Raw genomic sequence first — 14,807 nt, 5'->3', positions numbered from 1 at the left:
CATGTAGTGTGTGAAAGAGACAGCGTGGCTTCTCTGAAGCTGAGACTGAGGTGACATTTATCTGGTAAAAATGACCTCATTTCCTGTAAGAAGCCACAATATGTTAAGAGCAAAGCCCTCCATCTCAAACACGTAGACACAAGCATGCAAATATGTGTGCACAATTGTATACAGCACATAAACATGTTACACACATACACAAACACGCGCGCTCACTCACACCCACGTACATGCAGCTCACCCACATGTGCAAGTTGTGTGCGTGTGTGCGTGTGTGCGTGTGTGTGTGGTGAGCTGTCCGGCCACCTTGGCAAGGTATAAATACTCGACTGCTAGTCCTGGACTCATGCCGACGGTCCCACTACTGGTCTGGCACTTTGATCTGAGGGTTCCCTTGGTTCTCGACATCTTCTCCCACCAAAGACTGGTGAGTTGATCTTTAAAACCAACTTTTGAAGGTTTTTACATTCATTGTAAACTCAAACATAAGATGTTTTTGAATGAAAATGATGTTATATAGGACTTGTTTTAGCATTTACCATACTAAGATTTGTATATCTGTCACGCAGGTACGGTATACTGTATGTTGCCGTTCTTTGTTGCTAATGTCAAACTTTTGTCTTTGTAAATCCAGAAGCTGTTTGCCTTGCTGCGATGATGAAGGACAACATGCTGACCTTTGCTCTGCTGTGTTTTCTCCTTTCCTGGATGCTGCCTGCAGACTCCATGGTGGTGAGTGGCACATTCTGGAGTAAATGTTCACCTGGCAAAATTTAAAAAAATCGATGGACCATGACTTAGAAAATTCAACAAAAAATGTTAACAGTGAAGGTTATGTTGCCACATTTACATTGCACAATGTTGGGTTAAATAAACTCTACATCAGAAAGAAATTACACACTTCTACTTATCCAATGTTCTTATCCAATGTTTTAAATAATATATTTAAGTTTGTTTTTTTTTCAAGAATTTACATAACATTCTGCCTAAGCACAAGTCTCCTTTTCTTTTTTTTTTACCGAAACCTCAATTATTGTTTTGTTTTTTTCCAAACCTCATTCACTGTTGGTAAGGAAAAATACAAGCTGTTGTCTAGAATAACACTAAATAACAATAAATATATAGACATGCATACTGCGCACAGGACTTCAGATGTATGTAGATCTTAGGTTGCTGGAGGGAGTTAGGGGTCTTGAACTTGTCAGACTTTAATGCATCATTGTGAATCCGTTCATAAATACTCTAGCAATTGAATCAAAACAGCCAGTTTGATCCACCGAGCAGCCAGTTGTCTTTCTAAAAACTTGTGTCATTTTGTGTATATAAGCATACCTGTTTGTCTGTATTCATGTGTGTATTTGTGAATATGCCTATCTCATCCTCCTGCTCTTAATTAGGTAGTTTCTTAATTACCGAGAGTTACGGTTACGGTTACAGTTACGCTATTGTTGCTGAGATTGAGAGTGATATTGTGGGTGTAGGTGCAGTGTGGTTCTGGGATACCAGAATTTACTGTTGAATATTTTGGACTCAATGAAGAATGTGTGATGGGAGATGGACACTTTATAACCCCAATGACATACATGCTCTCATTCCTCCCTCACTTATTTTCTTTAGAGAGTAACTAAACCCCAAACCCGAATCTACAACAGGTGGTGACATCACTTGGCACCAAAGATCAGCCAATAGCAGATGGGGTTTAGTTACTCTTTAATATCCAAGCCAGGTTTCTACACTCACCCTAAATAGCACAAGGGATAGTTACATCTGTGTTTTGTGAGTTACCTTTTCTTTTCCTCCTTTCCCTCTAGATCTCTTTCAATCTCAGCGTGCCAGAACCCAACCTCAGCATCCCATTGAGCATGGTTGAAGATGCCGTCGACGACATGTACGAGGGCTGCACCACACCTATGATAGACAGGGTCAAAAACAAATACATGAAAACAGAGAATGTGGGAATGTTTGCAGATGTCTGGAAAAATGCTTCAATCTGTGCAAAAGAGGGACTAGCAAAGAAATATAGAGAGGACGAGGCTCTCACAAAAGATCACCTCCAAGCAATCTGTGTTTATACATCTGACTATAACGGTTTTTATGCAACGTTCAACACAGCAGTACGGACCGAAAGGAAAAAGTATGGCACCCCATCTTTCCCGTACCACTCCTTGCATTTCCTGCTGACATCTGCCATAAATATCCTAAAAACCAGTCAAAATTATTGTCATGTTACCTACCGAAGAGCCGACGTTATCTTTACCGGCGAGGTCAACCAAAAAATTCGATTTGGTAACTTTGCATCTAGCTCTTATAGAACGGACCTGAGAGATTTTGGGAAGAAGACCTGCTTTGAAATTAGGACCTGTTTAGGTGCTTACCTGAGGAATTATTCAGTGTTCAGTGATCAAGAGCAAGAGGTGCTCATTCCTCCCTATGAGGTGTTCAAGATAGCTAAGATAACTAAGGGTCCAAAAGATGCATTTGACAAAGGTCTCAATGATTGTGTGGTCCTCTACAGCTTGACGAGTGAAGGATTTCAAAGCAATCTGAACTGCCGAGCTGCAGGTATATAAGAGACCAATGGTTCTTCTTCAACCAAATGCACAAATTGAGTAAATTTAGTCTTGCTTTGCAATCTGCGTTTATTAAAACATTCTGATACTACTGTCATGATTGAATGTCTTTTCTCACCCAAGCTCATTACAACATACGTGCACTCTTGTAATGTGGAAACCCACCGGAAACAACTCCTCATGTTTAAAGTAACACTGGTATAGACTATAGTTATTGTAGGCTTTACTGTTCATACTTCCCACACATGCTATAGAGCAAAATGTTATGTGTAGTTTGTTATGCGTTATGTGTAGGCCTTCTTGATCTATTGTTCCATTTATCAGCAATTATATACTGTACATTTTTTTCTTTGGAAAGTTGCTTTATGAGACCAATAAAGTAGTTACATGGCAAAAATGTGCATTTCCTGCTTTGGTCAAGTGAATAATATGCTTTAACAAATAAACTGTTCGTACCAGCAACACAGCAATCACATCCAGTGCTCCTTGTACACTCTCAAGGTCGCATTTTCCTGTTTTATTTCAAATTCACACAATTTAAGAAGTTTTTATACATTACATGCATTAAATTCACACAATTTAAGAAGTTTTTATACATTACATTCATTAAGATTGAACATCTAAAACAAGTCAAGTGATAATGGAAGGCAAATTACATTGTGAATGGAAGCTTGGCTGCCATTCACTTCCCTGGAAAGAGAATTAACCTAATTTCCTAATTTACCCACTGGGATCATTAAAGTTTTGTGTTATCTTATGTACACACAGAAAGATGTGCCAATTGAACCGAAGCCATATTTATGAAGGGTGAGTGTGTAGCTTACACAGCTTGCTTACCTGGCTGCAGGGCCGGCCCCAGGGTTTTGGTGGCCCTAAACAAGAAATTTGTGGCCCTATAACACTAAACATTACACATGCGCAGCTGACCGGATAAACAAATTTCCTTGCTTACAGTGGTCATCACATAACAACACTTATACTGACTTCATGCTTGGAATGAAACTGTACAGCCCATTTCATACCAAAGCAATGAGCTTGGTAAAAGGTAGAACTGGTGGTGTGAAAGGGTCTAACCAAGTGATCTCAGTAATGCAACCCAGGAATAGACTTTTTATTAGGCATTCAAAAAGTGAAAACTATCTGAAAACTATTCCATTACTCAGAGGGATACAATTGTTGACAACTGTCTTGTGCAGTACAGTGTAATCTATCAAGAGAAAAAATATATATCATGCAAGGTTAGCTAGTTAATTGTAAGCCTGTGTGCACGGATGTGTGTGTATAGAGCTCAAACCTGGGTAAGCTAAATGTAATTCAGTTTCATTTCAAGTATCATTCAGCAACAATATTATAGCCTACTTTCTATGCCTGTTCATTATTACATTCCATATTGAATTTATTGATAACTGGAGACCTTTCCTGTATGATTTCACTGGAACAGTAGATCTATACATTCAAATCCTTGAATTATGTGGCCCCATGATGGAGCACAGACGTGTGGCCCTAAACGAGCGCATAAACTGTTTATGCCTGGGGCTGGCTCGGCCTGGCTGGCTTACCATTGTGATCATAACATGATTGTTGCACAGCAGTGCGGGAAAGCTCTTCATTCAATGCAATCCCATTTGATTTCCAATAAATACATATCTTGTAATAAAATACAACACAAAACTAGGAATTGTTATGAAGTAACTAAACATAGGCCTTTGGCCTCCTCAAATAGCTTTTATATCCTCACACGAGCATAAAGAAATCACTGTGAAATAGTGAAGACCACCTCATGCGGGAGTCGTTGTTTTTGAAACACTCTAACAGAAATACAGAAATGAGACCTAATAAAAATATCATTGAAAAGCAGAATTAATCCAGAATGCATACGCCTCACCATGAACAGGTCTTAATTATTCACTTACTCACAACTTCCTAAACCTGTTCACCTCACCAGCTGACCTGCATGTCAACCATGACTGTTCACATCAAAGCACACAGGTACACACATATACACAGTTGTGCAAGAGTAAGCCAAAGTACCTGCACATTTGGATTATGATTCCCAAACAAGATAATGAGTGATTCTCTTAACTCAGTGTTAGCACACAGGCAGCCTGAAGATGGAGCTGTTGCATTGTATCTGGGATGAAAGGCAGTAAACACACTCACTCCAACACATTCAACTTTAGCCCTCAATGTGCTGTTGCACTGTAACTGATCCACACATGAACTGAAAATGATTCATGCACATATTAGATGCACTTCTGTGTATTAATTCCAAACATTTTCACAAAATATTATCATTCCAAAATACATTGACAGTAGCATGAAACTTTCCAGAAGCAGAGCATTTAAGACAGAATTTGATGGTGAGAGACATAAATAAATACAGACAGACTGGTTAACTGCTTTACATGCATAGTCTGTATATGAACACTGCCTACTAGTTTGAAATGCTCATCCTGTTGGTTTGGACTCAGAGTGGCATATGTTGGTTTTAACAGACTTTAGCAAGGAGTGCTATAAAGAAAATACATATCTCATTTGTGCTATAGGGAAAATACAGATGTAACCAAGAAGTTGAATTTGAAATTCCTTTGATCCAAAATGTCAGTATATATATATATATATATATATATATATATATATATATATGTAAATATAAAATAAATATTTATTTTTTTTGCAGAATTGAGCAAATCAAATCCAGAAAAGAAGAAAAAAAGACAAATCTAAGTGTCTCATGCTTAAACATTGGCCTGAATGCATTGTAGTGGTGATAGGTATTAATGGTGTCTGATATCAATATGATTTAGAGTTAGCTTCAATGAGAATTAAGGACGGGGCACCAGATAACAGACAGCATCAACAGGTCTCATCTGAAGGAGTGAACTCTCGGCATGTTTGAATTTAAACCCACACACTGAACACAGGAGGTGACTTTATGCAAGATAGTATGTTTATTACTAAACTAAAGCACACTCAATAATCAGGTATATACAAGTGAATATAGTACAGTATATACAAGAGGTATACCTATGAATTGATGAATCAATGGCAATAGGAATAGATGATCATGTAAATATGCAACACTGATAATTAAACCAACATTTCAGCAGACACAATCATGGAAGATGAGCAGTGGAAGACATGAGTCAGCAATGATAGGAATAAAGGGGCGACAGTATAACTATCTGGAAAACTGACTCAAATGAATCTTTGAATAACTGAATGGTTAGGCTACTATAACTATAGGGAGCCGTCATAAAGTGTGTGATATGTGTGTGAAGTGTGAATGTAATGGAATAGCTATGTGTGATGTATGATATGATGCCCAGTGGACAATGATCAGTACATACGACACCAGCGGAGGTCCGGAGGGAGATGAAGCACGCTGAGGCCGGGAGGCTGTGAGGAGTCTCGGCTCGACGAGGTGCTGGAGGATGAAGATCCGACGTCTGTTCAGTTGATCTCAGCAGGCCGCAACAGGGTGAAGCACGCAGGCTGGAGCACGCAGGCTGCTGGACAGGGCTGTGGGTCTCTCAAGGCTAACGCCGACCCACTCTGGAGGTTCTGATGATTCTTCAGAGTTAAACTCAGCAGGATAGCTGATAGTGAGGTTGTAGCAGGCAGGACACACAGACACACGTGCTGGTGTGTGTGTGTATTTGTCAGGCAGATAGGCAGGCAGCAAGGCAATCTTCACTGTTTCGGATGAAACAGGCTTCTACTTGGCTTGATGATGATGATGCAGTTGAGTCCGTCTTTGGAGACAAACTTTGGAACAAAGTTGTTGTCAGACTCCGTTAGCACACGTGTCGCGACCACGTAAAGTGCATGAAATCCGCATTGGAAATGTGAGTGTTTGGTTTTGTTGTGATCAGTTGAGGGGTGTGTGCGTGGGCTGGCATGTCTAGTTTTACGGCTCATTACATATGCATGAAACCCTAATTTTGGTTCCCAGATCTATCCAATATAATTGACCGTCGTAACATTAACATTATTAAACTCAGCACAAATTCCTGAACACTTTAATATCAAACATGGCTATCGAAGCCCTATGTAAAGATAACGAAATTGAATAACGTAAATAACTATTATATAAAACATCACAGTTACACATAAAATTAGTCATATACATTAGAGTCCACCACAATGTGATACCCAAGGTTTCATGAGTCTGTATCAAAGATTTCTCTTGATTTTGGCAACATTCCAATGGGTGTCATCTCAGACTCTCTGTCTCTTTGGGGATTACCAAAGACAGGGCTGAGTGTTGGTGTTTTATGGTTATTTACCAGGTCTGGTCCTTGATACCAGCTCTGGAGAGTGAAAATGGAGTGATTTACCAAGAGGTCAGTGGCCTCCTTTACGATCCAACCACTTTCCATCCACTTTCCTGATCCGTTATCAGGGAAGAGGCTCACACACAGGATGCAAGGCCCTTCCAGATGTGTGATGACAATGACGGTGTGGGTGCAGTTACTACAGCATCATAACAGCAACAAGTCAAAACACAAATAGACAGACAGGCAAGGCAGGGCATGCAGGCAAACAGGCCTACTGTACCTAACTCACATCAATTTTACAACAAATACAGGAAAAACATCTGAAATGATAATAAGGAACTATGCATTAGAACAGCAACAACTATGTAATGCAATATCTAGGATATCACTGTATTTTCTATTCTATATTTCACTCTATCAATTCAGTTTATTGTGTTATTTTCAGTTCCATTGTTTTCAAATCCGTAGGGGGCAGGGCAGTTTTCCAGTTCTATAGAGGAAGAAAAGGGGGTTGAATAACCCTGCAATAATGGTGATTACCAAAGTGATCATGAATCCAAATAAAAAATATTTTCTCATATAATCTCTAAATGCTATAATCACAACAGATGGGAAGTAACTGATTACAGTAATCACTGTGACAATTACAATGATGTTAAAGGCTCTCCTCTTTACATTATAGCCCTCTTCCCTCTGGCTCCTCCCTTCCCCCGGCCCGGGCTGTTTCAGAGCCCTGAGAACTGAGAGGCAAAAGAACAGCATCACTGAAAATACGACCGGGTAAACACTCAGTATGACATAAGTGGCCACTGATGATTCTTTCATAAATGACTGAACAAAGCAGGAGCCAATGGTGACTAGCCAGACCACTGTGCAACAGAACACCTTGTACCTCAGTGCTTTATACTTGAGGAAGACAACAGGATGGACGACTGCTACGTATCTCTCCAGACAGATACAGCACTGAAACAGGGGACGGGCAGTGTTCAGGAAACCAGCAAAAAAGTGTACAGCCTGAACCAGGTGATGTGGATTGGGGTGAAATCTTGCAATAAAATAGCAGACACTGTAGGAGCACATCATAATGTCAGATATGGCCAGATTGAGAGCAAAGAACTCAGAGGTTATTGTCTCTATTGCTCCAGTCACTATCAGCCACAGGACGCAGCCATTGATGGGGAGTCCCACAATGAGAATGACTGCATGCATAGCAAGGACAAAATCCAAACCCATTTGCTCCATGTAAGTTATGGACTCTAATGTTGTGGAGGAATTTGCGCTGGAATTCATTATACAGGAACACTGGGCGGAGCTCTGATGGATGGACTTTGCAATACTTCACTATATTCTGTGAAAAGAAAATTTGAAAAGAAAAATGTCACGGTAGCATCCTGCGTGGGGAATGACAACACAGTGAGATTTAAAAACAGCAGATCTATAGTGCATTACACTTGTGACAGATATATATATCAACACGGTCTCACGGCAGTTCATGAAATAGTCACGAAAATGTAATCTATTGATTTGTGTACATGGACACGATTTTGCCATTTTTTTCGTGAAATGAACATGACCTAAAAAACGTGCCTCCACCATGACCTGAATTACATTCCTCCACCACGAATTTGAAAACATAAGTTTTGGCAAATAAAGCTACTTGTGTTACGGTTATGGTTAGGCAACTAAAACAACTTTGTTAAGGTTAGAGAAATGGTTTGGTCATTTGGTTAAATAAGAAAAACGTTTGTTAAAAATTGAAATGTGGTTTACGGTTGAAATGTACTTTGAACACGCTGGGAATTGAACCCCGGTCGTCATACGCTCATCCGCCACCCCGACCACAACACCCTTACTGGCCACCATTTTATTTCAATGTCACACTACTTCCTGAGTCCCGACTGACAGGAAAAAAAACATGTTGCAGGCACGAAAGATACTTCCAATTGAAATACATTAGTTTGAAAGTCGTGCTGTGTCGTGAGTCGTGAGTGTCATGAAAAAAATTGAAAAATTGTGTCCATGTACACAAATCAAGATTAAATGTTGTGACTATTTCACAAACTGATATATATATATATACACAGTACTGTGCAAAAGTCTTAGGCACCCTAGGTTTTTTATGTAAATTTCTTAAAAGTCTTACATGTTTATTTGTTTTCTGCATTAGTGTGTCAGCAGACTGCTGTTTATTGTAAATTTTTGATATTCAGAAACTTTTCATTTAATTAGTTTTGAAAGCATCTTCGCTTTATGGATATCTTTGACATATGCCTAAGACTTTTGCACAGTACTGTATATACATATATATATATATACACATATATATCATATAAATATCAAGAAAAGTGTCAAGGCAGTCAATGTTTTTGGTAATTTACACGGAGAGGAATAATACATGTTTGTTGTGACAACTTTTTACTATATATTTATTTTAGTATTTGTATACCATACAACACAGATGTCTGATTGTTTGTATGATGTTATGGTTTACAAAAAATAACAAGAGACAGTTCCTTCTGTAGCTGACTCTGTAGCTAATACAAATCCCACCATAAAAAAAAAGAAAATTCTAATCTACTACTGTGATGCAGTGAATATTATTTGTAATTTGTTAAATTAGTTTTGGGAGAGGCAACATTAAAATAAAACCATTTTTGAAACATTCATAATGTCGAAGAGCAGTAGCCAACCTGTATGCCTGGTGCTCCGTAGGTGAATACGCCTCTTCTCTTGACAACTGTTCATCAATGGCTAGTTTCAGTGGTTAGATGGTAAAGCATCTCTGGGACTGTTTTATGGTGTCCAATAAATTTATTCTTACATTTATTCTGTACCTCCTACTTCCAAACATTTCCCTCCCCTGAACACTTGTTAATGTTCCATGACTTGTGAGCTGTTGTATGTGTAAGAAGGACTTTCAATGCAAATTGCCAGTTGCTTAGCCCAGTGGTAGCCCAAAACAACAAAATACATAATAATAACAGAGGAAAATCTAGTTTGGCCTGTATAGTTTATATAATCCTTAGCCTGGGTCAAAAGTAACCATCCTGTCTAATTTTGTATAAGAAATACAAAAAGAAAAAAAAAAATGTTCTAGCAACTTTGAAGATGGAGAGCACTGATGTTAACAATCTAATTGACATTATTCACTATTAACACAAACCTTGTTCTGATACTGAGTAATATCAAAGCAGAATTTTACTGGAAGCTGTCACAGAGCTATCTCATGCCTGCTACACAAGATAATTAGGCCCTATATGATTAAATAGATTTAGTTGGCAAACATTCACTCAAAGCGCTTTTCAAGAATTCCATTACTCACTTACTTCATGCTAGTCAAGCATATTTGGCGATGTGGCTAGAATATTTTATATAATTAAGTAACTGCACTAAACGCAGATATTGCATGGAATTCTTGGAATGCGCTTTTACGCACACACTCATCTCACATTTCCTGTAGCCTACCTTACAGTGTTATATATATAAATAATAGGAAATAACCAGTATGAATATCATTTGCTAAATGTCAAATATTTATACATATACAATGGGTTCTGCCAATAAAATCCTTTTAGGAATTTTTTACATACACACTCGTCTCTCTCCTCTCCTCCGACCCACAGTCAACACACTCTCACTGGATTTCTCTGAAGCTTCTCCATGGCATGTTTTGTCTGAAAAAAGTGTTTCTGATGTGTATCTGTCAGTATTCATGTTTTGATATTCCATGGAAATACAAAAGCGCAATACTGTACAATGAACTTTCAGTTCATCCACAGATGTGCGCCTCATGACTCTGTGCGCCTCATCACACTGTTGTTCTACTAAATGTATATGAGAAATTCTTTGTGTGAAATTACTTTACATGGAGTTTTAACGGCGCTCACTTGGTCAATGGAAAAAGGAGAAGGACATGGAGAGACTTTCACACCTGTCTATGAACGCTGTTTTTTTGCCCACACAATTTTTTTTCCTCACGAAGTGAAGTATTACGTAATTTTAATCAGGAAGACTACTTGTCATTCATTCATGCTTTCTCTTTACCCAATCAGAGTTGGTGAACACTTTCCCTCTTTTTCCAGAGAACCAATCAGAGTTAGCCGTCACTTCCGTGTCTTTTTCAAAGAGTCAATCGTCTAAGTGACGGGAGTATATACACGTCACCTTCTATGCTATTGTCTTTCTCTCAGATCTATGCCGTATGCTGCTGTCATTCCAGTCGCTGTGCTTACCTTCGGGGGGGTTGTCTAATGCCATAATTTATAAGGCGGTAATTCATTTTATAGCTTCTATGACTGTATCCTAATAGTACATATTCCATGTTTTACTGGCCTTCATCTACCAGTGTATATCTTGAGTTGTACTGTCTTACATCTATCAGTATTTCCATCAAGGGGTTTTCCGCTTCCGTTCAGCGGGGGCAGTGGTCTTCTACTGCTTATTCTTCATCTGTTTTGCTTGGTCATTCTGCAATATTGTTTGTCCAAAATCTCTCCAGCCATAAGATTGGTAAGTGAATCGTGCATATCATTGGTGGTGGTGGTTTTTAATATGCTCTCCATGCTCCTCCTTTGCTTATGCTTTTACTCCGCCTCTTGGAGTAGTTTCGAATCTAAGCAGGCTTCCATTTAGCTGCACTCTAAGCTGGCCTTCATCTACCAGCACCCCGTATCTCTAAACTGGCCTTCAACTACCAGCACCCTGTATTTCTAAACTGGCCTCCATCTACCAGCACCCCGTATTTCTAAGCTGGCCTTCATCTATCAGCACCCCGTATTTCTAAACTGGCCTTCATCTACCAGCACCCCGTTTTTCTAAGCTGGCCTACATGTACCTGCACTGTGTATCTCTAAACTGGCCTCCATACCAGCACCCTGTATTTCTAAAATGGCCGCCATACCAGCACCTTGTATTTCTAATTGTCCTACCAGCGCCCTGCATTTCTAAACTGGCCTTCATGTACCAGCTCCCTGTATTTCTATAGTGACCTTCATCTACCAGCGCCAGTATTATTAAGCTGGTCTCATTTACCAGCAGTCATATTTTATAAGTCAGCTTTCCTCTTACAGCACTAGCCACTGGTCGTAGCGATCTACCGGCATAAGGTTTATTTGGCGAGCTCCTATTCACCTCCTCTTAATCATCAATCATTTTTTAGGTGGCCTTAAATCCAACATTCTCTCATTGTCCATTCTCTACGTCTTTAGCAGGCTCTACTGTTCTAACTCTAGAATATATTTTTGGGGGACATCCTATTTCCTACGTCTATCGCGGATGTACTCCTAACTTCATGAATGGGAGCAGTTCCTGCATGGAGCTTACGCCAAAGTTTACATCTTGTTTCATGTCATGGATAAACTTTTTCATTCGAGCATTCATCCTAGTCTCTCCTGTTTGAAATGTTTCTTGGGGGTTTTGCGAGAGAATGCAAAAGTTTCTCGGGAGAACGCAATACTTTTGCGAGAGAATGCAAATTCTCCTCCATCTATTCTTTTTCTTCCCCTACTATTGTTTTTTCTTCCGTCTCATTTTTTTCTCCCCCATGTCTCCTTAAGTGCTCCCTATATTGAAAAACACAACCAACAAAATACTTATGAGATTGTGGATTGATTGATACAAATACAACATGCGATGCACTATAACAAGGATGAATGAACATGTAAGAATATATAATGTCTTCTCTCTTAAGTTGGAACCATTTTATGTTTCATATTTCATTTCATATTTTTTGTTAATTTTTTCACCTGAGCTAGCAGTTACTGTACTGGTTCAGCAGCCTTAAGTAACTCTTACCTGGGCTGAAAGATCTGGTGACTATATGACATGCAAAAGAGAGAAGCATGTGTCATAAGAGGCAGAAAACACCAATCCCCTTTAATCAAATTGATTGTACATACAATTTTTGCATGCCAGTCAATTCCCTGCAAATAATATTTGGTTACAGAGCGTCAAGGAAAGACAGAGGTGTGCTGGAAGGTGTGACTCAAGCTGGAGCTCCATCAGGAATATTCCTAAACTGAACAAACTATGATTTCATTTTTGCATACTTAATTTACCTTTCAAAGCAACAAACATAGCAATGGATAAACTGACTGAGGTCAGGGTTTAGGGCAACATCCTTTTCTTCTCCTGCAGGCGAGGTAATCACATGCATTTCAGTCTCCTTCGGTCTGTCACACTCAGTTTTTCATACTCAGAATAAAAAAAAATCTGTATCCATTCTGCTGAATTCCTACTTTTGTTTGTACTTGTTCACAATTTACGATTTACAATTTTGCACTTCATAGGGCTCTGGCACAGAGGTTATTCAGTGTTGCAGCATGCTTGTTGGACTCTCAATTTGTGGGACAGGCTGGGGGCTAGCAAACTTTCAAAATCTAGTGGAGTTGGGCTTGTGAGTTCTGTCAAACTCTTTGCTACTGTGAGTAATCGGGTAGGATCTTGACAAATGAAAGTATCCTTTAAGATAGCTGAGCCAGACCCCTGAATTGCATAATTGAAAATGGTCAGCAATTCTGAACAAACAGGAGTAGGATAAAACAGAAAAATGCCAGCATCCAGTTCTCTTTTCCCCAAATGCAGGGCCTGTCTCACGAAGAGACTATGTTAATTGCGTTGGCGACCTAACAAGTGTAGTGAACACACCCTCATCATCATCATCATCATCATCATCCCACATCTGGAAAGGCCCTTTTCATCCTGTGTGAGCCTCTCCCCTGATAACAGATCAGGAAAGTGGTTGGAAAATGTTGGACCGTAAAGAAGGCCACTGACCCCTCGGTAAATTACTCCATTTTCACTCTTCATGGATGGTACCAAGAAACAGACTCAGTAAACAACCATACAACACCAACACACAGCCTTGTCTCTGATAAGCCCCTAGGTAGAGCCCTGCGCGGGACTGTTTTTTTTATCCCGTTCCTGCTGGATTTCTGACCATTACCGCCCACTCCCGCAATGTGTGTGTTGCTGACTGCCCGCTCCTGCCCGCAGCAAAGTTAAAACCGCCGGCTCCCGCGAGATTTGCGTCGGGTCCCGCGGGATCCTAATCCCAATGCAGGGCTCTAGTCCCACCTGTCGGTAATAATGTAGCGAAATTACGTTCTAGTGACAACTGACAACTGAGAAATTTGTCCAAATGTCAGACTTGCCTTGCTTTGCTTTGGTATTGTAATGACCTGCTTTGATTTTCTTTTCAACTGCATTTGTTGACTCCGTCTCCATCCTTCTGGTTAAATACCGGGACCCGCAGTTTATTTTTTGACCGCCCGCTCCCGCCCGCAGCAACGTTAAAACCGCCCGCCCCCGCGAGATTTGCGGCGGGTCCCGCCGCTCCCAATCCCAATCCCAATCCCAATGCAGGGCTCTACCCCTAGGCACCAGACAGTCTGAAATTCATTTTTTCCGCTGTAACACTAGACACACCAGCCCACACACACACACCCCCTTTCCCATCATAACAAAACCACATGCACACATGCCCAACGTGGATTTCACACCTACGTGGTCATGAACACGTTACAGTGAATCTACACAACTTTGCCAGATTCTCATGGCCCGTTGAAAAGAATGGGCTGTGTTCCACACAGTACAACTTGTGCAGCACCCAACCAATTTAGGTTTCGCCATCAACTGGAAGAAGAGCGCACCCATACCATGCCAACAGGCGGTGTATCTGGGAGGGCAGCTCAATTCTGCCACGCTGCGAGCTTGTCTGTCGGAACCCAGACAGACAGAGGTGGAGGCGGTTCGGCAGGTGAGACAGAGCAAAACAGTGATGGCTTTGACTGCCATGCGTCTTCTGGGTCTCATGGCAGCGGCCCACCCTGTGGTTCCATTGGGGCTGCTCCAAATGAGACACCTACAGAGATGATTCGCCAGGTTGCGTTTGGACCCATGATGTCACAAACGGCACTTGGTGACCATTCCCCCAATAGCCAAGGAGGAACCTTTGCAC

General features: G+C 40.3%; 1 protein-coding gene across 1 annotated transcript; it reads left to right on the top strand.

Moving 5' to 3' along the window:
• Positions 1-346: 346 nt before the first annotated feature.
• On the top strand, positions 347-14,606 carry LOC139655894 (ecto-ADP-ribosyltransferase 4-like; the record flags this gene model as incomplete). The annotated part of the gene is made up of 3 exons (XM_071533298.1): positions 347-427; positions 1,812-2,562; positions 14,470-14,606. Coding segments are annotated over exons 1-3 (969 nt in total), but the record flags the coding sequence as incomplete, so codon positions are not given.
• Between the last annotated feature and the right edge of the window lie 201 nt (positions 14,607-14,807).

Source organism: Centroberyx affinis, unplaced genomic scaffold (assembly GCF_046629955.1).
Source record: "Centroberyx affinis isolate AG114_WGS23_722 - 3 ecotype Tasmania unplaced genomic scaffold, CSIRO-AGI_Caff_v1 ptg002356l_1, whole genome shotgun sequence".
In the NCBI taxonomy this organism is placed as follows: Eukaryota; Metazoa; Chordata; class Actinopteri; order Beryciformes; family Berycidae; genus Centroberyx; species Centroberyx affinis.
The sequence above is the reverse complement of the archived record's forward strand: the minus strand, read 5'-3'. Positions and strand labels throughout refer to the sequence as shown.